Raw genomic sequence first — 24,666 nt, 5'->3', positions numbered from 1 at the left:
ACACGGGATGGAGATCGATGATTCGAGCCCTTGCTGTTTTGACGTTTTTATTTCTCATTATATAGAGGATATGGGAGTTATAGTTATAGAGTACGATATAATATTTTAAGGTGTAGTAAGAGACTTTATTCTTATTTTCATTATTTTTTATTTTGTGAACTCTTGATGTCTGAATTTAAACAATTAAACAGTTTCGAATATACGCACTCGATCCGTTACAACTGTAGAATCAAAATTGAATTGTGTCAACAGAGTGCGGCGCGAATTTAAATTTTTTCCTACTAAATGCTAATAAAATTTTGGAGTGAAAGAATAATTCATGACTTTAAAAGCTTTTTATTGTCTTTTTGACAAGCTCGTAATAAATAACTGCCACTTTCATATCGGGGATTTCACAGTCGAGCGGATACGCATTGAGGAGATATTAAGGATGTTGCAGTTTATTTCGAAGTATTTTCATTGCATTATTCTTTGAAGGTCTTAGCGACCTCGTCGATAAACGTCGCCAGCTTTACATCGCGTTTCGAAAGCCCATTTACATCATGAGAAGACAAAGTCACGTTGACTTTATTGTAAACGTTGAACCATTCGGGATGATGGTCCATTTTTTCTGCCTGCATAGCTACCCTAGTCATGAAACCGAAAGCCTGTGAAATAAAAATTAAAAGAAACGAATTTATTTCAGTAACATAAATAAATTATCATATTCAATGATTTATTCGAACCAGAATAGTTTCTTTTTTACCTGATTAAAATTTCCGAACACAAATTCTTTGTAAATCGCATCTCTGTCGGTTTGAACGGTCCACCCACTTGTCAGTAGAGGATTCAAAACTCTGGTTCTATCTTCGGGCGTAAGTTTAGTCTGTCGATACAATTAGCCTTTTAGTTGACAAAGTTTTTATGAAAATAAGATTAGCCGGAGACTGTTGTATGATTCATTCGTTCGGATTTTAATTGACTTGCGGAGAGCGGATCGATAATAATCATCAAAATAACACCTGTTAGAAGAACGGATGCTGTGCCAAACAAATGAAATTTTAAAAAGTTACCAGGCCACCGTGTACAAATTAGTTCTTGTTATTCACTTTTTTAATTTTCATTTTATTTATTTGAAATGATTGTTCTACTTTTTTTGTGAATTTTGAGTACTTACCATTTTTATTTTCTTCGGAGCAACAGCTGCCACGTACCGTTTGTCAGGACGAAATATCGACGATCCAATACCCCCACCAACACTTGTAAGCGCACGCCTTCCCATCACAATCGCCATGTTTCTTAACCTATGACTCTTCTCAAAAGATAAATACAACAGTAATTCCGGGATTTCATTAGTTTTGATATGATTCCTCGTAAAAATCATTCCGGAATTTTATCGACTTTTCATCCCAGTGAAATGCTAAATTGAACATGATTTTTTTCCCAAATTTATGTTTCTATAACCTTTATTTTCAAAATTCTAGCCATTAGAATTATTTAATGTTTTCAACATTCGAACTTTTGAGGTCTTCGATGGAAAAATATGTACAAACCTTGATCGTGCGACTGAAGTAATTTTAATATTCGTTTATTCCGAACTTAGTACTCGAATTCACGTCTCTAATATCATGAGCTCAATACCTGGTGAACATTCACCAATGAATGCCTTGTTCACACTGATGAGTAAACCACTGCTTATTTTCATTGATGAATTCATTTATATGTTGGCATTTTTTCCAAATAGACTCGAACATGTGACAAATTTTATACGGTACACATTTGAAATCCTATGAAATTAACTAACTTGATTTATAACAGATTTTTGTTGGAAGGAATCATTAGGTTGTAAAGATATATTCGTATTTCATGGTCATTTTTTTCCAAATGAAAATGTACAGTTTTATAATTATAGCACTTGGAAAAACTGAATCATGAAGCTAGTTTATCATAAACAGTACGATTATTGAGAAGAGGATAATAATGAACCAGAGTGTTTATTAAAATGAATCTTCAATGTTTTTTAATTATTCACAAACATTATTCGCTGCTTTCAATTGTTGCGTTTTATGGTTGTGATAATCATTTTGTATGAAAGTTGATCGTAGCACTTTCTCAATAGTTCAAAATAAGAAAATGTGCTGTTGCTCAATTACAAGTTTGCCGATAAATTATCGTCTCAGGAATCGTGAAGAACAACTCGTCCGAAGGTGTTTAGAAAAAGTTGTATTTTCGTAGTAAAAATGGGTTTGAATAAATTATGAAAAGTCCACTGAAATCATCTCAATTTTTTTCCTCTTCCCTTTCGTACTGTGCTCAAAGGAGCTGGCAATGGAATTTTCAAACAGAAAAGTTTCTTGTTCTCCTTAGATGGCATGGCGCCGATTATTCTTGCAAGATCAGTAAATTTTTTAAGGCCGACTCGGGAATTGCTGAACAGTGTAATGAAAAGTTCGATATCCAGAGTGAAATTCCACAACATAAGAGCCATTATCATACAGTGTATGATACCTTTGTCCTTCATAGTTGTTGGTCGTTGCCTTGTGAGCAAAAAAAAAGAAATACAAAATTAAACAATCATTATGGAGTTAAATAAAATCAACCATTATTTTTTGACATTCTTCCCAGCCCCTTACCTTCCATTTGCACCAACCATACTATAAGTTTCAATAATGTAATTATTGAGCTGTTCCGAATGTGGATAAATTTGTAAACCTCGTTTTTTAACATCTCTGAAAGGCACCTCGAACCAAGTTTCAACAGTCTGTATGTACTCCAACATAGCAATTTTTTTATTTTTCTTCGATTCTGACTGTATGTGCTTCATTGTTTTAACATAAAACTCCGATTTACTGGAATTTCAAAAACGTCATGTTTCACCGAATGCAGCAATGAGATAAAGAGCACTGTGTTTTTAGACTTACCCCTCGGTGTTGCTTTCTATAATTTCGTCGATCTTGTCATACACAGATTGCAACACATCTTCAGGGACAATATCGTAAACGTTATAAACATCTTTAGGATTCAATGCTTCTCTATTGCACGGCGGTAATTGATCATTTGTGGAAGAGTCATTATCCACTGACTTGACACTCAAATCCGCTCTATCGATTTCAATATCTATTGAAATGTTAAAATAGTTAGATGATATTACTGTCATGATAATCTCTCATGTTGTCAACATTATACTTTTCCTATTGATAAAAGAATCCGAGTCTTACCGGCTACACTTTTTTCTAGTTGTTCTTGCGCCGATGAAATGTTGATCCTTAATCTTTCATGAAGTTCTGTTCTTCTTTTGATTTTCTTTGATCCAAATTGTTTGTTCAAGGCACCAATTTTCTCTGTGTTACTCAGTGTCTCATCAATTTGTACTTGCTTATCTAGAACTGGCGCAACTTCCCATCGTTCTGCTTGTATCAGCTTTATTTTTCCTGTTCTTTTACTATGAATCGCTAACATAGTGTATGTCAGTTCTTTTTCAGAGTCCGGTCGATATCCTTTATATACTATTTGTCCGTTGGACATTGCCAATACGGTATTTTGTTTCTTTTTGTCATAATAAACACCACAGTCCATACGACTTGTTTCTTCATCTTTGAGAGCTCCATTTTGAAAATTCACTGCAATAAATATATCGATTGGTTATTCTTATCACTAAATCACAACCCCGCATGATTTTTAACAATTCTGACTTCAAATTATTTACAAAAAGACGTTCATTTTTCTATTTTTACATGAAAACACCCTAATAAAGTTACATTGAGAATTGAAAATTGTTATTAGGCTTTTATTGGAAATTGGCATATATTCAAACGAATGTAATGGCGCCAATATGTAAAATTATAGAAAAATTCTTACTTTCTTCAATGAGAAAAGTATTGAAATGTTAACCTACAATGATCGTGATACAACTTACCGATAATTGGCTGTATTTTGCTCGGTTGAATAATAACCTCATCGATCACTGCTTCGGTGGATTCAGTCATGTCTATCACCAAATCTTATTATATAGTGCATTGACAAATACTTTTGAAAAAACCGAACGTCAACTTCTGTTCAACGTGTTTTTGTGGCACAATATATAAAATATTACGAACACAAATTTTCTAGCAGTCCTGCCATGTGCTCTCTACAACAGCGCTGTCGCGTGAATAGTAAAAAATATTAAATCTTATAAGGAATCTGGAAGATGTTATCGGTAAAGAAGATTTGGTAAAATGCTGTTTTTAATCCTTAAAGTGCACACCTCTACCGTCAACTTATCCGTGCATACTGGGTCAATGTGACCCATGGCATTTTCGCATCGTTATATCTCCGTATAAATATGCATTTTTTTTTGTAGAGACCTTTTTTGTAGTTAAGTATCCATATTTTATGGCTGCAATTGGTTTTTTTTTCGAAAAAACAAAAATAATTTAATGCCAAAATATTGGCTTAAAGCGGAGCATGTATTTCATGGTACCAACGACGTAAGAAAAACGTATGGGTCAAAACGACCCAGTGTGCACATTAAGGGTTAAAATCGAAGCAAACTCCAATGAATTCTTTTTTTTCTCCATTGCTATTCAGAACGGAATTAAAAGCTGGCAAACTGACCCAGGTGATTAAGCCGAACATCAATGACGTTCTTGGCAAAACTAGGTTCGAAGTCGTGTCCGCAAAATTTTTCTTTCGGGCGAGCTCATAACACCGTATCACAGAAATGTTCAATCTACTTCAAATACAAAGTTTTTCCTAACGCAAAAAGTATTTTTCAAAACTACTTAAATTCACCTGCCCGTGAATTCCTTCATAAATAATGGTCGATATGAAAAAAAAAATCGCATCATTCACATATTTCGTTTTTATTAACTTCTCCGCCATTTTCATACAAAATGGGAAACAGTAATCTCCCTCTTTAAGCCGAACTTTTTTTCAGCCACAGAAGTCGTTCCTTTTGCCGGAATTTCCGAAGTGTAGGATAGTTTTTGTTAAAGAGCCAGAACGACGGAGGTGCCCATCAACATTTTGCCTCTTCGAAGGGATGGCGATCAGAGGTTGATATCCAGAATAGAGTTCATCTCAAAGTGTTCATCACCGAATCCTCATCCGGGTGTCGATCTATTACAAAAATCTCAATTATTGCATACAGACTAACAATAAAAATCGAACAAAGTCTCGTTGTACGTGAATTATTAAGGAAAACCAAGTTCATTAATATATTTCTAGCGTTCAAATAGTTTTGATATTAATAAAATACACTCGAACGGTAACTATTTTTGTAACGACAAAATAGAAAAAAAATAAATAAATAAACTCGACGTTCCGTCAAAATGTTCGGCTCGTATTGAAAGCTCGCTGACTTTTCATCGTCGTGGAGTACACGAGGGTCTAATATATATATATATATATATATACAGTTGTATATAACATTCATAATAACATCATTTTTATCAAAGAAAATCGCTAGAGTCGACGCGAGCTCGAGTGCTGCCGCGCTCCAATGTACTCGAACATGAGGTTTTTCCGATTATTTTAAAAGCACAAATGATACGCAATTCGCAGTGAAACGCCTTCGTTTTTTAAATAATTATTCTTTCCTTTCGATTTCTTATATTTTTTATGTTTTTGTTTTGTACGTGAAATAGGACCTAGACATATTAGTGTTAATGAAATTGGGCGCACGCACGCTTGTTCAAACATACCTTTGAGCATCGCATTATTCAAAGCACGCCAGCTTCGTGTGTCAGTGTGTCTCTGTACGCAAACGCATTTATTGCGATCTCTCCGCTCTCTATCCAAGTTTCTCGCTCGATATCATTTCTCATTTTTTTTGTTTGTTTCGTTTCGTTTTTTTTTTTCGTTCTCTCGCAATAATCATCGTCGGAATTCATCGCTTCGCGAGTCAGACAGAGCGAGGATAACGGGACGAATGAAGTATTCTCTCGCTGCTGGTTATCTCGAACTCGAATTTCGAGGTATTTACGAACTAGCTCTCTCGCTCGCTCGCGGCCACGTACCCCAACACACCATCACACTTTTTTTCGCTTCTTCGTCTTCGCTTATCGCATTACACACTCGATCAGTATTCGATAGTGATTGTTTCTTTTTTTTTTTTTTTTTTTTTCGACGAAATACGACCGTTCGTGAGCACTCGCAAACTCAAAATATTTGGAAGCTTTCATTGCGAATTGTTCACGAAAAAAATAAAACATGCAATTGAAGTCATTATAAAACAAATGAAATAAAAAAAAAAAAAAACAAATGAATAAATGATCGTATCTCCTCGAAAAAGGTCTATTAATTATTGTACATCGAAGAAATTCGCATTTTTTTTTTTTCATATCACTTTCCTCTTTGCCTTTATTCATTGAACATTCAAAACATTGTTTGTTTGTTTATTTTTTACATATAAAACGAAAAAAAACGTACAGTTCGTGGTTTATTGTGTTTTCTGTTTTTTTTTTTTTTTTTTCAATTCATTTGAAAAATTTTCCCGTTTTATAATAATCTACAACTAACAAGTGCTTACTCGGATTGAATAGCCCTTAATTAAACTCAAATTCATTCATATCATTTCCTATTCTATGAGAAAACGTAATCTCACACTTTGACATATCCTTCGAAAATTCATTCTCTTGCAGCTGTTGTGGTCCTCGAGTCGTTGCTATTCGCCAGCCGAGGAGGAAATGCAGGGAGTGAAAAACGAGATGAAACGCGAGTGAGACAAATAACGAATAGGCGGAGAGTAAGATTTTTTCCGACTCAATTGAAATTTGAACTTTGTAGAAAAATTGAATTTCGTCAAAAATTTCACGATTTTCAATATTTGGGTCTCAGGATGAGTTTCCATTCCGCGATAGAAAAAGAAGAAAAAATAATTTACGTCATCCCATCGAAATTTATCTCGCGATTTTGTAAAACGTTTTCTCATTCTTATCGTATTAATCTTATGTTACTCTTAAACGTTACTGATTAATATAAATTATTCTTTTATTATTGTTTATTTTTTTTCTTCCTTTTTTTCCGACTTTTCTCTTAGTTCACGGTTCCTTCAATCGCTAGCTAACCGTTTGGGCAGAGTTTAAATCTAAAGATCGTTTTTTTTCTTTTTTTTTTTGTTTTGTTGAAACGCGGTTCTGGTGTTCAATAAGGGGAGAAAAACGATGAGGTGCAGTGTGTATCTGTCTTTCTTTCTCTCATAGTCAATATCTTTCAATCAGGCGGACTCTTTATTCTCATTGTTATTTGTTTTTGCCTAGCAAGCAACTTCTCGAAGATAGCGCATTGTCTGATAACGTGCGCGCCTCTATTTATTCGGATTGTGGGTACACGCATTAGTACCTCGGTGGCATCGCGTCTGCCGGACCTGGGAAGCTAAAATTTCAAAAAAATGAAAAAATCGCTGGATTAATCGTCAAGTTTGTTGATGGATTCGTTCGAATTTTAGTTTGTCTTTGTATATTGTTTTTCAATATTTCGTGCCTCTTTCACTCGTCTCTGTCTCGCATGAAACAAAATATTATTAGTATAAGATGTAACGCTGGTGTGTGGGCGGATAACGTGGCTGATACAGCGTTGAAATAATAATTTGATTTTTTTCATCAATTTTGTTTTCCAAAGTCGCATTAAAATCCTATGGACGACGCAAATGAAAAATAGTATTCAGCGCGACGCGACGCAACCGTTGAGAAATAACGCTTCGGTACTCATTCCACCTCGCAATATTTATTAATCGCGACGTCGAAGCGTAACAAAAATCGCATCGCAGTGATATTTTCGCTGATCGAGATGAAAAAATCTTCACAACGCCGCCGTCCGGAGTATCAGCTTTTCGGGTTTTCCTTACAGACGCATTTGTCGAGGGATGAGTTCAAATACTCGCACGCGATTAGACGATACATTGAAAACGACGGAAATCCTCGTACGACACGAGCAAACTCGATTCATCGATATAAAATCTTTTCTTTTTAATTTTTCATGTTTTACCTTTCTTTCAGTCGTTACACCTTATACTTACGACGCCGGACACGCTTCACGCAATCGCCGATTTTTTTTTGTTCCGTTGCCGAATTATATGTACGCGCGAACGTTGCAGCTCGTCATCGCGAAAGAATTACCTCTCGAATTTTCAATTATATTTCTTTTGCTTCTTTACAATTATCAAAAACAAGCAGATATAATGGATCTTAGAATTTTACTTACCGGCTGCTAGTGCGGGGCGGCCCGTAAGGATCGGCTCTGTCGTACCCGTCGGCGTAACTGCAACGATCAGGAAAATATCTTAAATTCACGAAATTTATGGATTCATCAAATTGAAATCAAAAGTCCTCAACAACGATCTTGATCAACTATGAATAAAATAAAACTAAACTTCTTAGAAGAAGAAAAGAAACTCATTCGTTTAAGAAAATATGATTTTTTACTCCCCAGACAAGAAGTTGTAATAGAAGTTTGTATTTTTTTCGTTGAACTCACCCTCCACTAACTGGTGGATATCCACCGCTGGCTACCGCACCTCCTGCTCGTCTGCTGTACATATCAGCTTGCGGACCTCCCGTGCTGTAACTCGGTCCTCCAGTGCTGTAACTGGGTCCTCCGCTTATCGGTCTGTTGGATGATGGAAAGACGGAATCAAAGATTTAATTAAAAATGTGATTGTTCACTTATCGTTCAAAGAGGCTTATTTCAAAGAAAACTCTCTTTTTTCTGGGAAAACATTGAAGTTTTCGGATTTCCGTTTTAAAGTTAAAACAATTGTGGGACGTGAAAAAGTGACATAAAACTTTAGTGATCATTTAAAAATTCAGTTGGAACTTGAGACAAAATGTAAATATTGAAAAATTCTTTTCGAGTCCACTATATGAACGTGTTCTGAATATAACATGTTTATGCAACCGATAATTTCCTTACCCATAGCCGACATCTGAATATCCGGTTCCGTAACCGCTGGCAGCTACGCTTCCACCGTTTCTCATCGGTCCAGCAGATCCACGATCGTAATCATTTCTCGAAGTATTATAATCAACGGCCCGGCCGCTTCCATAACTGTCGGTACGACCGTAATCGACTGGAGCACTGCGACTGTAGTCGCTACTTACGGGAGCTGAAAGATGACAAATAATATCAAGATTTAAGTTAAATAAGAAAGGGTTAGCAATCGGATCGACGACTGATTCAGAATGAATTAAGAAGGAAAGAACAAAAAACCGAAGCACACATGAGCAGTGAAATATCTTACTGTTTTGTCATTAAATTTAAACTTTAAGAAAAGAAAACGTGGACATTTAAATATGCAATGAATGATTTTCTTGTACCATAAGCTGTTGTGCCATAATCTGTCCTCGCACCGTAATCGGCAGGCCGTCCGTAATCAGCTGTCCTTCCATAATCAGCGGCAGCCGTCCCATAACCGCCAACTGTACCACTAGCTGGTCCGTACCCACCTCCCATCGATGCAGTCGAGGAGTATCCTCCCATGGAAGATTGACCTACGCTTTGATTGTAGCCACGACTATCCGCGTAACCGGTATCATAGCCACTCGTTCTTCCGCTGTAATCTCCGCCGCCGCCGCCGCCGCCACCTCTTCCGTAGTCAGCATAACCGCCCGACACGACACCACCAGAATTGTAGTCAACTGTGATACAATTTTATATTTTATTTCTCGTAGTGCACACTCGTGCGAAGAAATTTTTTTTTTTAAATACATTCTCGTCAATTTCAACTCGTTTGTGGCTTAGTTTACTACAGACAATTTTTATAAGGTAATTTCATGGATTTCACGTCGAGTAGAAAGTACGATTTATCGAACTTCCAATGAATGTCCATTGTTTCATTATTTTTTCGCTTTTTATAACCAATGTTTATAAGATCATGAGAATATTTACAAACCTCTTCGGTCGTTGTAAGGACCAGGTCTCACGTCTCTACCTCCGTCACGTCCGCCTCGACCACCTCTCATTGGACCGGCGCGTCGATTGTCTCTGCGGCCGCCACTGCCGGCAGGACCACCTCCACGCGACATTCCTGTAGATTGTTCAACATTTATCGTTGCTCCTTTGAAATTAGAGTTGTGAAGGGCCTTGATCGCCGAAGCTGCATCTTCTTCTCTTGCCATGTGTACAAAGGCATAGCGATTCATAACATCGCATTCCGTTACTTCACCAAAACGAAGGAACAATTGACGCAGCTCGTCATTTCTACAATTCTCTGGTAGACGCCCGACGAATATTTTGGTCTTCCTCTATGAGCATCAACGCGAACACACAGAAAATCTTATTAGTATTTTCAATATAACAAGAATGATGAGCGTTTTTGCAAGCCATGCTTTGAGGAATTCAGTTGAGAATTTACATTTATTTGTGTCTCATGAGTTGAAATATTTTAACCAGCAATAACAAGAAATGAGGAAAATAAATTCTGTATCTTTTGAAATCGACCATACAAGTCTCCTATCACCGAGTATGGTGTCTGTTCAAGATTCCACTTGTTCTTGCTCCGAGTCATCAAAGATAACCATTTTGTATTTTCCATTGAAATAAGAAAACACAAAAAAAATTGGAGCGTACGAGGAAAAAAGTAGAATAATGTTGATTATTTCTTACCGGCATGTTCGAGGAAACCATCTTCTGTAGAGAAATTAGAAAAAAAAAGATCAAAAAGATAATCGAATTAGTGACGTCACGATGATAGACGAGAATATTCTTATAATACGTATATTATTATGATGATTCTTAAGTACTAATTGGTTATGTAATAACAGGTGTTTTACCACTTGATTTAGCAAAAATGGAGTAGATTTAGAGGTCTCTCGCGGTCACGACAACAACGGAACACTTTCAAACGCTCTTTACACAACGTAAATATTATGCATAAGATAATTTACTCGCCGAATCATTGGGGAAAAAAAATAAGCGGAAGAGACGCTCAAGGCCACAAGACTGGAAGTTGAAAATGAAGGAAAAGTTGACTGCAGCTTATCCGTTGCGTAGATATTTTCGATTGTTTAACAAAATTTTAGTACGAGTAATATCACTATTAGCAACTCGACAATACATTGGTGGAAAGTTCAGAATACGTGGACGAATGGAAAATAAGAAGCCCGCCCGAAAGCTGTAAGCCGGTCGGACGCGGCGTGCGCTCCTCGCCAACCACGCGAGCATCCATTTCGGCAGAATTTATGTATTTTTGTTTCGTTCGAACTTTATTACGAAAGAAAAAAAAAAAACAAACGGGTGCAAAGTATGTCGATCTGTACTCACGTTTTCGGACGACGTTTTGACGAAATGAAACTAAAACAAAAAAAATGTCGCACGTTATCGAGCGACGCTACGAAAATTTTTAGACTCAATGAGAAGAATGAAAGGACGAAATACGAAATGGCGTGGGTTGCACGAAATCTGCTGGGTTGCCGAATTTATCGAAGTAACGAAACACAACCGGAAACTGGAAGGTGAACCGTCACGCCATCTTTCCATCAATTTATCGAAACTTTTGAAATTCGAATTTAAATAATGTCAGTGATTGGGATTGGACGGATATAAATCTCACAAAATCAGCTGGCTAATTCGTATAAACGGCTCGAAAATCGGACTCATTTGTTTTTTTCATCGATTTAAAATAAACAAGTTTTTTTTCTCTTTTTTGTCGGGGATCCAATTTTCTTACAATAAAAGTCATTTCATGGTGTAAAAATTCATTTTTATAATACATTAATCAATAATTTATCTACAATCGGTTGTTTCAATCAGCTTCGGTATCTGCTTCGTTAATTTTTAAACTTCCAAAAACTTGCGATGGAATCGTCTGCTGCTCGATGGGAACATCTGGAAAGGAGGAAAACGCAAGTTAGACCAAAACGGTGTTTCCTCAACGGTCAAATATGCGTATGGAAAAACTGGAATGACGCAAAAATGGAGTGTATTTTAATGTGATTACCTTCTTCAGCCTCCGCTTCATTATCGTCATCATCGTCGTTGTCATCATCCATGTCGATGTTCATCTCGTCAGGATTGACAACGTGCGCTTCCGCAGCGCCACTTCCTTCCGTAACGCCGCGTACAAATTTGATACTATCTTTCGGTGCCGCTTGAACACCACCACCATCTGAAGCAATTAACGCAAAATTCCCGTTTCATGAACTTCAACAAAAAACCATTGAGAAAAAAGAATGTTGGGGAAAATTTTACCTGCAGGAATCGCAACTTTGCTGTCCAATAATCGCATCGCATCGACTGTTTGACCAGAAGCTTGGATCGCTGCGCTATTGAGCATCTGGGCGCTCATCATATTGACTTGTGTATTGTACATTGCTTGGACACTGCGTTTGATTCTCAGCATCTCTCTCATCGTGTCCTCGTTACCGTGACGGACTTCGAATTCTTTCCAAACTTGCCAAAAGTTTGAAGTAACCTAAAAATATGTTTTTTTTATGAGCATACTTCGTTCAATGGAATTATAAGAATTTTTTGTTACCATGGACCGAGAATACCGAGGGGGGGGGGGGGGGGGGGGGGGGGGAGTGTTCGAAATTTAAAAAACTCACCCGCGGATCGCAGATCTGACTGCAATGGGCGTAAATCGTTCTGGCACGATCGACTTCTCCGAGTTTCGTTTCCATTTCAGCGAACCGAAGACACATTTCTCGAGTATTTTCCTCGTTGAGGACCTCGATAGCTTTTTCGTATATTTCTCGTGTTTTTGGCACGCCGTAAATGTCAGCAGCTTTCTTTATGTAAATGTTGAACATCTGGAGAGAAATTAAAAAATTTTATTGACAAGTTTCCCGAGGAGTTTCGGCAAGATTTTCCATACAGAATGACAAATCGTTAAAACTTTGTACCTCGAACTTTTCCTCGTCGAGAACAGCACTCGTGGCTCGCTCGTAAACTGACATCGCGTGTCTCGCGAGTCCATGATCCTCTTCTAATTTTGCGTACAATAGATATAAGGCTGAAAAGAAAAATTGAAAGTATTTCTAAGTTCGATATTCCCAATGGACTGTAGAAAGTTCGAATTCTATTCGGATTCGCTCTAATTACCTTTTGCATATTTGCTGGGACACTGTTCGAGACACTGCTCGAACAAGTCGCGAGTTCTTTCTAATTTAGTGCCCCCATATCTGTGAAGGAATTTCGTGAGGTACGTGTTCCAAATGTCGTAGACGTTTGGCCACTTGAACAGCGCGATTCCTTTTTCGTACGCCTGAAAAAAGTAAAAAATAATCGACCATTTACTCACTATTGCTCAAATGTGTGAATAATTTTTTAAGCATCGTACACTAATGGAAATGAAAAATCAACGTAAGAAGTCTCGAACTCACCCTAAACGCTTCCTCAAAGTAATTATTTTCTTCGAGGAAAAGTCCGTAATTTATGATAATTTGAGGAGTCGCGATTTTTAAATCGATTATTTTGTCGTACACGGCTTTGCACGTTTTGAATGTGCCGAAACTCTCTTCCAAATCAGCGTACATTGACCATACTTTAAGTGACTTGTAGAGCCTCATCTGAACAGTCTCGGTTTCGTCGTGGTACGCCACTTTTCGCGATGGCATTGCAGTCGCTCTATGCATGAGTTTGAGAGCTTCTTTACAGTTCCTATAACATGAAAATCCCATGAAATTTTTTTACGCCAAGTTTCAATATCTGACGGACACTATCGTGACGTTTTGTTTATTACTCTTACCCATGTCTGATTTCCAGTTCCGCCCATTCGCACCACACAGATGCTAAATCATCAACTTTCGTGTACGGAACTTGCGTCGCTTTTTCAAAGACGACCCTGGCGTCGGCGACTTGACCGTTTTCTTCATAAAATTTGGCAAAAGCGACCCACAGTGTGTGGAGTTTTCCAACTGCGAGTTGAGGCTCCACCGTCTGAACCGCTTCCGTATACGTATTAATAATCTGCAGAATGGTTCAGTTCATTAGAATTTTATATTGGAAAATTGTAACAAAAATCAAATGAAATGAAACAAGCGGGTTCTTACCTCGTGCGGTTGTCCCTCGTAGAGCATCACTCTTTTATGCCATTCTTGAACATTATGAGGATTTTGGCGTAGTAAAACAGAATTCAACAATAACAACCGTCTTTCCATGAGATGCTCGAATCTGGCTAGTCGAAGTTCTAAATCTATCTCGTCTGCGAGCAAAATCATTGACATAACACCAGTAAAATATCTGAATTTCTTAAAGGATAAAGAATCGTAGAATAAAAAACAGAAAGATCGGTCGCTTAATGAAATACTTTGAATATTCACCTTCTTCGTCCGAATTTGTATTTTTTGCTACTTCTTCCATTCGTTTACTGAGACTGAGTTCCTCGAATTGAGCGTACGCGTCAAAGACTTGCGTGAAATCTCTCACCGTGGTTACTGTTTGTATAGCTTCCTCATAAATGTCTCGAGCTCGTTCGAACAACCCACTGCGAACATAATAATCCGCGAGGGAATTCCACAGCGGTCCTAATTGATCGGTGTATCGTCTTAAGCCTCCTCGAATAATGGCATCAACGTTCAGGGACTTGATGCGTGACGGATTTTTCGATATCAAATCGCACAACTCATTCCACAGTTGATGATTCGATTTTCCGTGTTTTGAAATAAAATCGTCTTGGTTGACTATTTGAGCCAGTTTGACTGCTGCCTCGTCTAATCTCCCAATAGATATTAAATAATCTATGTATTCTTCAGTTTCCTCAGGGGCCAACTGATCCAAGAAATTAAAAAATTCATCGTTAGATAGATTCAAACTATTGACGAGATTTGTTTTGCATTTCGATCGATCGGCATTTCAATGTGCAATTAAATAGAACATATTTGAATAAAGAACGAGAGAACAGAAGAAATTTCGATAGAAATATATTTCCGTTCAAAGAGTAAGCTCGACAAAAAAAAATCTTCAAGTGTCCATGAATTGAAGAATAATAGTACCTTCAGATAACGTCGAAAGACTCGTACAGCTGTCTCAGGAATGTTACTTTTCGTGACGAAATCAATGTATAAAGGCCAGATGCGCTGATGCTGGGTAATTGGGAGCGCTCTGAGAGAACGATCAAAAATTTTTCTGGTACGTGTTATGTGGAACTGTTTAGTCATAAATCCACAATAGTCCATCCATATACGAGGCATTTTGTGCATGAATATGAGGGCTCTTTCGAAAGCATTATTGACATCCTCGTATATCGGATCGGCTATGCAACGTCCTTTCACTTGTTTCACTCTGACTCGCAAATAATTGTGCCAAAGTTTGTAACTGTGAAGAACATAATTTCAGTTGGATCATTTGAAGATTTTTGTACTAAAAATTGTTATTTTATCAATTGAAAAGTTCAGCAGTTTCCTTGTTACTTACCTTCCTGGTAATTCTTTGAGGGCACGCTCAAACACAACATTCAAATTGGTGCTTTTCGTTGTTTTTAAATGGTCTATATACCTTTGCCAGTGTTTCACTGAATAAGGATTTCTCAATATTTCTTCCTCATAAGGCAAATCTTCTTCGTTCTGTAAACATGGCAAAACGTCATATCAGATTTGTTATTCAAGGAAAATATGACAATTCCTTGGACTATTATTTTAATAAAATGTATATTCATAAATCAGGAATTCTGTACTTACAAAAGCATATGCATTTCCTTCAGGGTCTGTTTGTTTAGTCATTTTTTCGTTATGAGCTTCGTTCTCTTAAGTGCAACAGTTTGAGACGTGTGTGTGGCCAAATTATGATTGAAATACTGGTTGATCAGTATTATTAACAGCAGTAACTGTGAAAGGAAAATCAAATTGAATTATTCCTATATGAAATAACTAGAACTTGGAAGATATTAATAAACGAAGAATGTTACAAATTTTTTAATTGGAAAATAACACAGTGAAACGTTAAAATACAAGGGAATGAGAAATCGTGAAAAATCTTGTCAAACACAACATTGGCACTCTATGTATTGGAATTTTATTAGATTGATTGTGTTGTAAAATTCAGTAAATATTGAAGCAATGAATTATTTCTCTCGACTCTACAGTCCCACAAAAAAATTTAATCATTCATGAATCAAAAACAAGAGCCAATTATACTATTGTTTGTTCTCAGGGTTTCAAACCTCTACCTCTGGAAGAACGCCTGTAGACTCAAATTTTTACAGGCGATGCAACGAAAATGATCAAGTAAAATAATTGAGATTAAACGTTCACTTTCTGGCGTATTCAACAATTAATTATCGAACGGAACATTCGAAAACGACGAAGAACTGTTTGTAAATATTTTCGGAGCATACGTTCGACTGATCGTTGATAAACGTAAAAAAGTGAGGTTAGAATAATTGGAATGCCCGGAATCTTTCACCTCTTTTCATTGGTTATCACCTCGTCTTTCGGAACGAATGAGAGGAATGCATCCGATCCACACACGCTTTCATTGGATGTTGTTTCATCTTTCCAACAGAACTCGCATTTAGAATCGAAGTGTATAGGGACCGTGCGCAGCGTCTACAGTGTCACTATGCGGCCAATTTCATAACTTTTTAGATGAAATTTGTAACAGGCGCATATGGGAATTATTACTTTTCGTATTATTTAAAAAATAAAATTATTATTTTTTATCACGTCTCGATCGAGAAAATATTGTTGCATTCGAGAGAGTGCTCTAATGCACAATTTCGACGCCGAGACGTTGAAGTATCAGTAAAATTTTATTATTTCCCAGAGGGCACAGTCCATTCTCCATGGAAAAGTGAGAAACGAACCAAGTGGATCAAAAGGTTAAACACTGTCAGCTCATCCACTAAACTTTCTGTTTCGACGACATTTAAAACGTCATTCGATTCAAACAGTTTTTTTCCTTATACGTCATTTTGATTTTGAATGCGATCATTGTTGATCGGACAAAAACCGTATTTTATTACTTTAATCATTATTTTTTTCCGAAAAATTAATTATTTTCAATGATATACAGTCAAAATATCATCAGAAAAATTGCATATTCAGACACGAGAGAGCGCGCTCATCGACTGTAGTGCTGCTCTCTATAGCTCACGCACGGTCCCTATAGCGTGATCGCTACTGCAACGTAAAACATTCAGTTTTTGGAAAGTAACATTCAAACGTAAGAGGAAAAAATTGGGACAAGTCGAGGAGACTGAACAGTACGCTAGTTGTTTCTTTTTTATATTTAATTGCGGTTTTCTCACAAAAAAAACAAAAATTCCACTAAAACAAAGCTACAAAATAGCAAAAAATGGATAGAAAAAATTAGTCAACAAATTTTCCATTTCATACATGAATTACGGTTCTTCATTCGATAATAATTAAAAAAAAGCTCATTTTGCGAGTTTCATAAATGAGAGCACGCACTTGCCAACACACAAAACCATACACAAGATACACGTACATAATCAAACGTCTTGCTTTTACCGCATAAAAGATTACGGCAGTGTTGTAGTTTCTTCCTTCTCTTTTTTCATATACTTATAATTAATAATTACATTCCTTCCCATTTCATTCGAAAATATAATATTATTTTGATATATTTATGCCGTCATCGAATCCTAGTGCTAGAAATAACGACGTGATTCGTATTCAAGACGAAAAAGGGGTTTTTTGCCTCACGATTAAAACTCCTTTCACTTGTCATGTGAAAAATTGCGTATTACAATGGAATACGTTTTTCAAATCACGAGAATTCGTCGATCATAATTATGCGTGTCTCGATGTATTTATTTTATTTGTCCATCAGGATATTCTTTGTTAGGGTATCATCTTTCCGTCTGTCTCGTGAGTCACGCGTCGAGTATATTTTTCGTTCGTTATTTTTATTGTCCACGATGTGAATAACCCGCCATTCTTGATCACAATATCAATTCTTTTAGTTGTTTAGTTAAACTATCCTCGGTCTTGATCTTGTCCAACTGATTTTTCTCTAGCTGTTCACCCGCTGACAATTTATCCTTCAACTTTGATATTTGATCCAATTTCTGTGAAATATAAAAAAATTTTCGTTGCAATATTCATACCAAAGTGGTGAAATCGATTATTCGGCATATAAAAAAGAAAAATTACACTTTTAATCTTTTTGATGACTTTGTTCTTCTCTGGATCATCGGTCAAGTCGGGGTCAACTGCAGCAGTTTGATTCTTTGGCTTTTCTTGGCCATTAGTCGCGACGTCGTTGTTCGGCTCTGTCACAGACTCAAGTTCTTTCTTCGCTTTTTTCGCTTCGCGTTTTTTTTTCGCTTTTATCGCACATTTGGATGGAGTTTTCGCTGAAAATAATATTGTTATATACTGTTTGTGGAAACGACTCATGCCTCATTGGAGTTGAAAAAATTTCAAGAATCTACGACGGTTACCTGCTTTCTTTGGTGGTAAATCACTTAAGTCGTGAAGGTTGAATGTCATTGTGTGCGCCTTCGCAGATGGTGGTCGATACACTTGTTTCGAAGCTGCACAAAGAATAGCATTGTTGAAAAAACATTTCCCAACGAGGGATCGCTAAAAACAAATTGAATGTGAAGAGTGAAAAATGAATTATACCTTGAGGCTGACTCGGCGTGATTCCTTCTACGGCTTTATAACTTATAGGTTTTTCGGCGAAAGTGTTTTTTGGGAATCGTTGCCAAAGAACTTCCCAAAGTTCAGCTGTTTTTTCCCACAGGTTTTCGTGCAACAATGTACCACTGTAGTGCCATATTTTGTAGCTGTAATCAAATGAAACGTGTGAAATGTAATTACGCTCAATATAAAATTTTTTGTATCGAGACATTTAGTGACTTAATTTCAGAGCTGGCTCTTCAAAATGCTTACCCGTTAGCTATTCGTAACCTTGGGGCGGTAGTCGCGGTCATAAAGTGTTCGCCGTCAGGTGACCAGTAGAGTAACGTAGTGTCCGAAGCTGTTTCACTTGCTATTATTTTTTTCTTCGCCATATCCCAAAGTTCAATATCTCCAGATAAATTTCCAAACCCTCCCAATAGACAAAGTGCATCGCAGTTAAGGTGAATACGTGTTTCATTTTGACAGAAAAGAAAAATCTCTCAAAATTCGTATGCTATTAAGCAGGCAAAAGTGAATTCAGAATTGGACGTTTAATAAAAAGGATATTGTTGCCAGATGGATTGTAATAGATGCTGTTTCGATGCTTTTTCCCAAACTCGAAGACGGGTTCACACTTCAGATTGAAAAGCGTCGTTTTGGAAGGCATGAATCCGTAAACGACACAGAATTCGTTGCCTTTTGGAGACCACTGAAGAGCGTGAATAGGCCCTTCTTCGCCTAAGAGTTTGAAAATTATAAATTATCGTAAAAAATAAAAATGTTTTCCAACTTTTCCAAGTGCTCAAGACTGCAATATTCTGTATGTTATTTTCGGAAGTTTTAGTTTCTGGTCGAATGATCTTGGAGACAGTCTTGGGTAAAAATATTTTTTTTCTTACTCAGAGTAACCATCGCAGTGTCGCCTTTTATGCTAAGAAAGTGCAAGCCCTGCTTGCCATAATAAGAAGCACCGGTTTTGTCAACTTCCATTGTGGTCATCACAAGGGCGCTAGTACCACAATCGTTCCACATGATGTCGACGCTATCTGCCTAAAAATGTTTATGTTTAGTGATATTCACAGTGGGTGAAACGAATCACAGAATCAAGTTGTACCGCTTCGTTATACCTGGAAAAAACTTTTACTCGCTACAGCCTGAGAGACTTCAACCTTAGGGTATTGGAACAATTTTCCAAAAGAAGGTTGTCCGGGCTTGCCTTGAAAGAAAGAAATACGATTCTTCATTGAATAATCCATGATCATCGCACAATTGTCTAGGAAATGATATTTTAGTGATAAAACATTTGAAGATAGTTACCAGGCATATAGCACAAAACGTGATAAGGCGAATTGCCGGGTGCTATTCTGAATTTTCCAAATTTAGTGACATTTATTTTCTGAACATATCTCTCAAAGTCAGCATTTTCATAAAATAATATATCACTGTTGACCAACATTCCACAAAGCTTTTCGTCGTTGGACCATTGGGGCTCCCTGTGAAAAAAAAAGTTGCATGAACAAGGGAATAGAAAATTTCACAATGGTTCCAATCAAAAGTGGTTTTTTTCTGTCATTCATATTTGCAGTATGAAACAAAGTCAATTAAAAAAACTGAGACATTTTCTAAATTACCAATCACTTTGTCTCTTCTGGACAAAACTTTTCACAAGTTCTCCATTCTCTGTTTTCCATATACATAACTGAGGACTTCCCTGGGGGTTTTCTTTTGATACTGTAACATTAAATGGCAAATTAGAAGGTTTCCATAAATGGAATCCTTTGAATTTGCTCCACAAAAGATGAAGATAAAATGAATTGGTTTTGCTTACTGATAAACGGCTCCCAGGTCATGAGGTAAGTCCCTTGAGGAGTAAACTGAAGTCCACAAACTTTTGGCCTTTGTATAACAGCAACAATTTGCCAAGTATTGCAGAGAGCAATTTTGATGGTTGGCCCTGATATCCATGAAAAGTAACGTCCTTCTGGACTGAAAACCATGGCTTTACATGATTTGCCGTCATCTTTGGTAAATGCCGAAACATCAGTGTACGCAGGCGGTCCATTTTTAATATTAAGACCGTTGGACCCTCGCACTGAAATGAAGTAGAGAAATAAAACATTTAAATCTGCAGTTTATCCTATTATTTTTTTATAATCGTTTATACATAAGAAATTCACTATTGACTCGATAACAGAAGGCCGATAATTTATGTAGGGTTAAGTTATTTCTTACTCCGTTTTGTTTGAACACGATCTCATTTTTCCAACAGAATATAGAATGAAAATGAAGATTCGTCAACATTTTTCATTAAATTTGAATTATTCTATTTTTTCGACAAGATTATATTGAAAATAAATAACTCACCAGCGAGACAAGGTAGATTCACCGCCATTTTACCTCAGTTACCATCATACCATGTGGTTTATAAGTATCGATTTGGAACAGCGACGAAGCGGGGCGAAAGGGGGTTTAATCTGGTCATGTGAGATGATAACGGGAAGAAAATGAGTGAGAACTTTAAATTTCATGTGAAAATACACAAGCGAATTTTGTGTGTTGAAATATCGATTTCTATTACAATAATTTAATTCAATTGTGATCCGTATCCGTAGAAAATCAATTGAAAGATAACAAATCATTTTGGAGTATTTGAAAGTCGGACGATCCAGGGGACGGAAGTACATGTACAATGCACGGTCAAAATTTACCTCTGTGAACTTTATCAGCTAATTTTGGATTTTTGACTTTTTTTTTCGGGATGTAAACGATTTGTCGTGCTCTTACGGTGATTGTTAGATAAAAATCAATGCTTCTAGGAAATCAGTTCAATAGAAAAATTAAAAAAAAAGCCGTATATTGGTCAATGAGTTTTTTTCAATTTTTAAATATTATGAATTTTCGAACGTCTAATTGAAGCGCGATCATTTGTCAGTGACGAACATGGATTTTATGGATAAAAAGTTTGTCAGATGTCCGTTTTGTTCGAAAAATATAGATTAGTGTAACTCGCCTAACCGATTTCTCCCGAATTGAAATTGTATATTTTCTAATAGAACTTGATCGCAGATCCTGATGGTCGATCTTTTCACAGATTTTTGTTTTTGATTTTTCCATTAAACTAATTTCCGACGAGCGTCCATTTTGATCCGACAATCATCGATAAGAGCTCGCCAAACAAATGATTGATATTAAAAAAAAAAAATCAGAAACCCAAAATCAATAGACCGGCCGTTCACGGGGTCAGTCACTACTTACGTTTTCCGTTTCGTAATTTTTGTCGTGTGGTTGTGTCAGCAGCGCGTGTTCCATGATCTAACCTAACTTGAAAAAAAATGGTGCTGCGTGGTGTGGTGGTGTGTGTTAGTGGTATCCGATGAAATTATAACCTAAAACTCGTGTTACCGCTCGATCGTAAATATCCGTATGTTTAGTGATAGTTGATAGTTACAGTAACGGATTTCGTGTGCCAGCCGCCGAGTCATTAACACATGAAGAAATAAAGTGGTTATTAGTTTAGAATTGTGTAGAATCATTACTTAAAAATGTCGAAGATGTTGAAGAAAAGTATCGTCGACACGAAATTGAGCAAGACAGACACTCTTCAAGCTGTTGTGCTCGCAGATGATTTCACCACGAGTCTTAATCCCGTACACAAAGTTTGTCCGAGTATAATGTTGCCAGTGGTGAATGTACGACTGTTGGATTATCTCATTGAGACGTTGATCCAGTCGCAAGTGCAAGAGTTGTTTCTTTACTGCAGTAATCACATTGAATCTTTGAAGGATTACGTAGCTTCCAAGAGTTACAAGAACATCGTCGTGACCTTGATCATTTCCGATGGTTGCCGATCTCTCGGTGATGCCCTCAGAGACATTGATACGAAAGGGTTGATTCGTGGGGCTTTTATTCTCATAAGAGGAGATGCTTTCACCAACGCCAATCTCAAAGATCTCATGGCTCTGCATAAGACTAAATGTGAAAAGGACAAGGGTGCTGCTATGACGCTAATTCTTCGTGATCTCGGATCAATTTCTAACTCTTCCCTCAAGGAACAATCCTGCATGTTCGTTGCTGATAAAACCAACAAAAAAGTTTTGTTCCACAAAAAACTCTCCAAGGATGACAAAAAAATTAAACTCGAATTAGAATGGTTCTTGAATCACGAACAAATTGAAATTAGCTCCAGTTTCATTGATACCCATATTTATCTGTGCTCACCGTCAGTCTTACCACTTTTTGCTGACAATTTTGATTTCCAGGTAATATGGCAAAATATAAATCAGATGAAATTATGAAAAATCAAATTTAGGGTTTTGCATACAATTTTATTGCTCTCAGCCATCGATACAAGTTGACGAATAAATATTCTATCACCTGTACAAAATTTTCCATTTTACAGCCACCAAAATATCAGATGAACTGACTTTTGTTTTGTTGCTTTGCAGACTATGGAAGATTTTATAAAAGGTGTCCTGATGAATGAAGAAATTCTTGATGCACGAATTTATTGGCAGCCATTGAATTCCGAGGAGTACGCACTTCCGATGACATCCTGGCAGGCTTATCACACCTTGAGCAGAGATATTTTGCAGAGAAAAGGTTATCCTCTGACTCCAGACATGATTCCTCCCCTGCGAAACATCGTTTACATGGCAAGGAGTACGTACAAGCATCGTACAGCGGCATTGGCTCGCGGCTGTGCTCTCCAGCGAGACACAATAGTAGACGAAAAGAGTATCCTTGGAAAGAATACATTCGTGACGAGATCAGTAATCGGTGAATTTTGTAAAATTGGTGACAACGTTCGTTTAGAAAATTCCCACGTGTTTGCGAATGTGACGATACGAGAGAATTGCGTGCTCGAGAATTGCGTTGTATTCTCTGGCTGTGTGCTCGAAAAAAATTGCTATTTAAACGGGTGTATTTTATCACCAGGGATTAATTTACCTGTGAAAACTATGTACGAAGATTCAATCGTCGAAGCTAACGCAAAGCACAAATTAATAGTCACGAAAATGTCTGAACACGATCCTGATTCGAATGAAGAACTGTTGTTTTACAAGCTCAAAGAAACTGGAAATTTTGATGATTACTCGGACTTTGAAGAATCGTGCAGTGATTCGGGCTCACTTCGTGGCTCCCCGTTGCCCGATGATACCAATATGTTCCTCTCCGAAGTAATAGACAGTCTTTTACGTGGCTACCAGGACAAACTCAATTGTGATAATTTGATACTGGAAATAAATTCATCGAGATACGCTTACAACGTTACCATACGAGAAGTTACTTACAACGTTATCAAAGCCATACTCGTTCTTCCATTGCATTATCTTGAGGAGCAAAAAATTGCGGTCGGTGACGTTAGTTATCAGAAAACACTCAAAGTCATGATAACTTATTTCATACCGATCATTCGGAAGTACGTTAAAACTGACGATGCGCAAGAGGATTGCTTACGTGCCATTCACGACGCTGCTACAACGACTCACGAGCTCTTATCCTTCGTACAAATGCTAATGCACATGCTTTATGATCGAAATATTTTGACGGAAGATAATATTCTAGAATGGTACGAAAACGTTGCTGATGACGAAGAAGAAACTAATACTGAGGCCATCAGATCTGCTCTTGCTCCTTTTATTCTCTGGCTCAAAGAAGCGGAGGAAGATTCTTCTGAGGACGATGAAGATTGAAAAATCTGTATGAACCATCACTTCGTTGCCAACTGAAAGATTATATGGTTCGCACATGTGAAACGCAGCGAGTTGGATATCTACTTGTAATTTTTTTTTCATTATTCAACTAATCCATTCGAGTCAATTTATTTCAGTATTTTGAAACAAAGTCTCAAGGATCTTTTGATCCTTTTCGGTAACTGGAAAATGGAAAAATTTGACACTAAACACGAGAAATTCAGTAGAATTTCGATGACGCAAACTTTACCAATGTTGAACTAGGAAAACTCTAACAGCGCTGTGGTAAATACTAATTTGTTTGTCAACTTCTGTAAAACAGATTTTGTAAATGTCAATAAATTTGTTTTCATTGTAGTAGTTGATTTTTATAATTTTTCATTTCCAATTCAACCTAATTTCGTTTCATTTCCTCGCTTATGAATCACTGTTGTTGCAGGCTGTAAATACATTTTTTTTAAACTCAATATCATTCTATTTTCATGGCA

At 36.9% G+C, this 24,666-nt stretch overlaps 6 protein-coding genes across 16 annotated transcripts; 1 reads left to right on the top strand and 5 right to left on the bottom strand.

Moving 5' to 3' along the window:
* Positions 1-316: 316 nt before the first annotated feature.
* On the bottom strand, positions 317-1,664 carry Pcd (pterin-4a-carbinolamine dehydratase). Of its 3 annotated transcripts, none has more exons than XM_043420185.1 (4): positions 1,533-1,664; positions 1,157-1,291; positions 746-865; positions 317-647 (listed from the first exon to the last, which is right to left on the bottom strand). In XM_043420185.1, the coding sequence occupies exons 2-4, from the start codon at positions 1,271-1,273 to the stop codon at positions 465-467; spliced, it is 420 nt and encodes a 139-aa protein (XP_043276120.1). In that variant the 5' UTR covers positions 1,274-1,291; positions 1,533-1,664; the 3' UTR covers positions 317-464. The 3 variants fall into 3 exon arrangements, with proteins under 3 accessions (XP_043276120.1, XP_043276121.1, XP_043276122.1); XM_043420186.1 differs by having other exon boundaries at positions 1,157-1,294; positions 1,533-1,661; XM_043420187.1 differs by having other exon boundaries at positions 1,157-1,283; positions 1,533-1,650.
* Positions 1,665-2,185: 521 nt separating this feature from the next.
* LOC122411424 (DNA-directed RNA polymerase I subunit RPA49-like) lies at positions 2,186-4,187 on the bottom strand. The gene is made up of 5 exons (XM_043420178.1): positions 3,896-4,187; positions 3,198-3,599; positions 2,901-3,096; positions 2,613-2,828; positions 2,186-2,516 (listed from the first exon to the last, which is right to left on the bottom strand). The coding sequence occupies exons 1-5, from the start codon at positions 3,963-3,965 to the stop codon at positions 2,255-2,257; spliced, it is 1,146 nt and encodes a 381-aa protein (XP_043276113.1). The 5' UTR covers positions 3,966-4,187; the 3' UTR covers positions 2,186-2,254.
* A 620-nt stretch (positions 4,188-4,807) lies between these two features.
* Positions 4,808-11,374, bottom strand: LOC122411731 (RNA-binding protein 4.1-like). 5 transcript variants are annotated; one of them, XM_043420760.1, is made up of 9 exons: positions 11,221-11,374; positions 10,564-10,587; positions 9,851-10,202; positions 9,276-9,596; positions 8,872-9,064; positions 8,437-8,568; positions 8,164-8,220; positions 5,664-7,335; positions 4,808-5,079 (listed from the first exon to the last, which is right to left on the bottom strand). In XM_043420760.1, exons 2-8 carry the CDS (start codon positions 10,582-10,584, stop codon positions 7,296-7,298), a joined length of 1,116 nt encoding a protein of 371 aa, XP_043276695.1. In that variant the 5' UTR covers positions 10,585-10,587; positions 11,221-11,374; the 3' UTR covers positions 4,808-5,079; positions 5,664-7,295. The 5 variants fall into 5 exon arrangements, with proteins under 5 accessions (XP_043276695.1, XP_043276696.1, XP_043276697.1 ...); XM_043420761.1 differs by having other exon boundaries at positions 10,564-10,584; positions 11,221-11,367; XM_043420762.1 differs by lacking the exon at positions 11,221-11,374 and adding an exon at positions 10,731-10,862.
* Positions 11,375-11,642: 268 nt separating this feature from the next.
* Positions 11,643-16,432, bottom strand: fand (Pre-mRNA-splicing factor SYF1 fand). 3 transcript variants are annotated; one of them, XM_043420752.1, is made up of 14 exons: positions 16,300-16,432; positions 15,576-15,721; positions 15,313-15,461; positions 14,892-15,213; positions 14,220-14,667; positions 13,950-14,101; positions 13,646-13,866; positions 13,281-13,557; positions 13,000-13,162; positions 12,801-12,910; positions 12,504-12,707; positions 12,148-12,370; positions 11,897-12,064; positions 11,643-11,784 (listed from the first exon to the last, which is right to left on the bottom strand). In XM_043420752.1, exons 2-14 carry the CDS (start codon positions 15,615-15,617, stop codon positions 11,702-11,704), a joined length of 2,562 nt encoding a protein of 853 aa, XP_043276687.1. In that variant the 5' UTR covers positions 15,618-15,721; positions 16,300-16,432; the 3' UTR covers positions 11,643-11,701. The 3 variants fall into 3 exon arrangements, with proteins under 3 accessions (XP_043276687.1, XP_043276686.1, XP_043276685.1); XM_043420751.1 differs by lacking the exon at positions 16,300-16,432 and adding an exon at positions 16,058-16,258; XM_043420750.1 differs by lacking the exon at positions 16,300-16,432 and adding an exon at positions 16,064-16,258.
* Positions 16,433-17,216: 784 nt separating this feature from the next.
* Positions 17,217-21,759, bottom strand: eIF2A (eukaryotic translation initiation factor 2A). 3 transcript variants are annotated; one of them, XM_043420759.1, is made up of 13 exons: positions 21,741-21,759; positions 20,850-20,959; positions 20,314-20,577; positions 20,117-20,216; positions 19,803-19,978; positions 19,613-19,701; positions 19,385-19,535; positions 19,053-19,223; positions 18,756-18,930; positions 18,486-18,649; positions 18,302-18,394; positions 18,012-18,214; positions 17,217-17,926 (listed from the first exon to the last, which is right to left on the bottom strand). In XM_043420759.1, the coding sequence occupies exons 2-13, from the start codon at positions 20,875-20,877 to the stop codon at positions 17,801-17,803; spliced, it is 1,740 nt and encodes a 579-aa protein (XP_043276694.1). In that variant the 5' UTR covers positions 20,878-20,959; positions 21,741-21,759; the 3' UTR covers positions 17,217-17,800. The 3 variants fall into 3 exon arrangements, with proteins under 3 accessions (XP_043276694.1, XP_043276693.1, XP_043276692.1); XM_043420758.1 differs by lacking the exon at positions 21,741-21,759 and adding an exon at positions 21,194-21,211; XM_043420757.1 differs by lacking the exon at positions 21,741-21,759 and having other exon boundaries at positions 20,850-20,978.
* A 100-nt stretch (positions 21,760-21,859) lies between these two features.
* On the top strand, positions 21,860-24,535 carry eIF2Bepsilon (eukaryotic translation initiation factor 2B subunit epsilon). Its single transcript, XM_043420756.1, has 2 exons — positions 21,860-22,744; positions 22,931-24,535. The coding sequence occupies exons 1-2, from the start codon at positions 22,028-22,030 to the stop codon at positions 24,176-24,178; spliced, it is 1,965 nt and encodes a 654-aa protein (XP_043276691.1). The 5' UTR covers positions 21,860-22,027; the 3' UTR covers positions 24,179-24,535.
* Positions 24,536-24,666: the final 131 nt, after the last annotated feature.

This window comes from Venturia canescens, chromosome 5, assembly GCF_019457755.1.
Source record: "Venturia canescens isolate UGA chromosome 5, ASM1945775v1, whole genome shotgun sequence".
Classification (NCBI taxonomy): domain Eukaryota; kingdom Metazoa; phylum Arthropoda; class Insecta; order Hymenoptera; family Ichneumonidae; genus Venturia; species Venturia canescens.
The sequence above is the reverse complement of the archived record's forward strand: the minus strand, read 5'-3'. Positions and strand labels throughout refer to the sequence as shown.

Excerpts from the sequence above, each read along its gene's own strand:
- eIF2Bepsilon (XM_043420756.1), top strand. The coding sequence starts at position 22,028 with ATGTCGAAGATGTTGAAGAAAAGTATCGTCGACACGAAATTGAGCAAG. Across the intron at positions 22,745-22,930 it reads CTGACAATTTTGATTTCCAG|ACTATGGAAGATTTTATAAA; the intron begins GTAATATGGCAA and ends GTTGCTTTGCAG.
- LOC122411424 (XM_043420178.1), bottom strand. The coding sequence starts at position 3,965 with ATGACTGAATCCACCGAAGCAGTGATCGATGAGGTTATTATTCAACCG. Across the intron at positions 3,097-3,197 it reads ACTAGAAAAAAGTGTAGCCG|ATATTGAAATCGATAGAGCG; the intron begins GTAAGACTCGGA and ends ACATTTCAATAG. Across the intron at positions 2,517-2,612 it reads ATGGTTGGTGCAAATGGAAG|GCAACGACCAACAACTATGA; the intron begins GTAAGGGGCTGG and ends TTTGCTCACAAG.
- Pcd (XM_043420185.1), bottom strand. The coding sequence starts at position 1,273 with ATGGCGATTGTGATGGGAAGGCGTGCGCTTACAAGTGTTGGTGGGGGT. Across the intron at positions 866-1,156 it reads CTCCGAAGAAAATAAAAATG|ACTAAACTTACGCCCGAAGA; the intron begins GTAAGTACTCAA and ends TTGTATCGACAG. Across the intron at positions 648-745 it reads TGTTCGGAAATTTTAATCAG|GCTTTCGGTTTCATGACTAG; the intron begins GTAAAAAAGAAA and ends TTTATTTCACAG.
- eIF2A (XM_043420759.1), bottom strand. The coding sequence starts at position 20,877 with ATGGCGGTGAATCTACCTTGTCTCGCTG. Across the intron at positions 18,650-18,755 it reads AGGTTACGAATAGCTAACGG|CTACAAAATATGGCACTACA; the intron begins GTAAGCATTTTG and ends ATTTGATTACAG. Across the intron at positions 17,927-18,011 it reads TCATCAAAAAGATTAAAAGT|AAATTGGATCAAATATCAAA; the intron begins GTAATTTTTCTT and ends TATATTTCACAG.
- fand (XM_043420752.1), bottom strand. The coding sequence starts at position 15,617 with ATGACTAAACAAACAGACCCTGAAGGAAATGCATATGCTTTT. Across the intron at positions 13,558-13,645 it reads GAACTGGAAATCAGACATGG|GAACTGTAAAGAAGCTCTCA; the intron begins GTAAGAGTAATA and ends TTCATGTTATAG. Across the intron at positions 12,371-12,503 it reads GTCAGATCTGCGATCCGCGG|GTTACTTCAAACTTTTGGCA; the intron begins GTGAGTTTTTTA and ends ACATATTTTTAG.
- LOC122411731 (XM_043420760.1), bottom strand. The coding sequence starts at position 10,584 with ATGGTTTCCTCGAACATGCCG. Across the intron at positions 8,569-8,871 it reads TATTCAGATGTCGGCTATGG|ACCGATAAGCGGAGGACCCA; the intron begins GTAAGGAAATTA and ends ATCATCCAACAG. Across the intron at positions 7,336-8,163 it reads CCGCCCCGCACTAGCAGCCG|CTTCCCAGGTCCGGCAGACG; the intron begins GTAAGTAAAATT and ends TTGAAATTTTAG.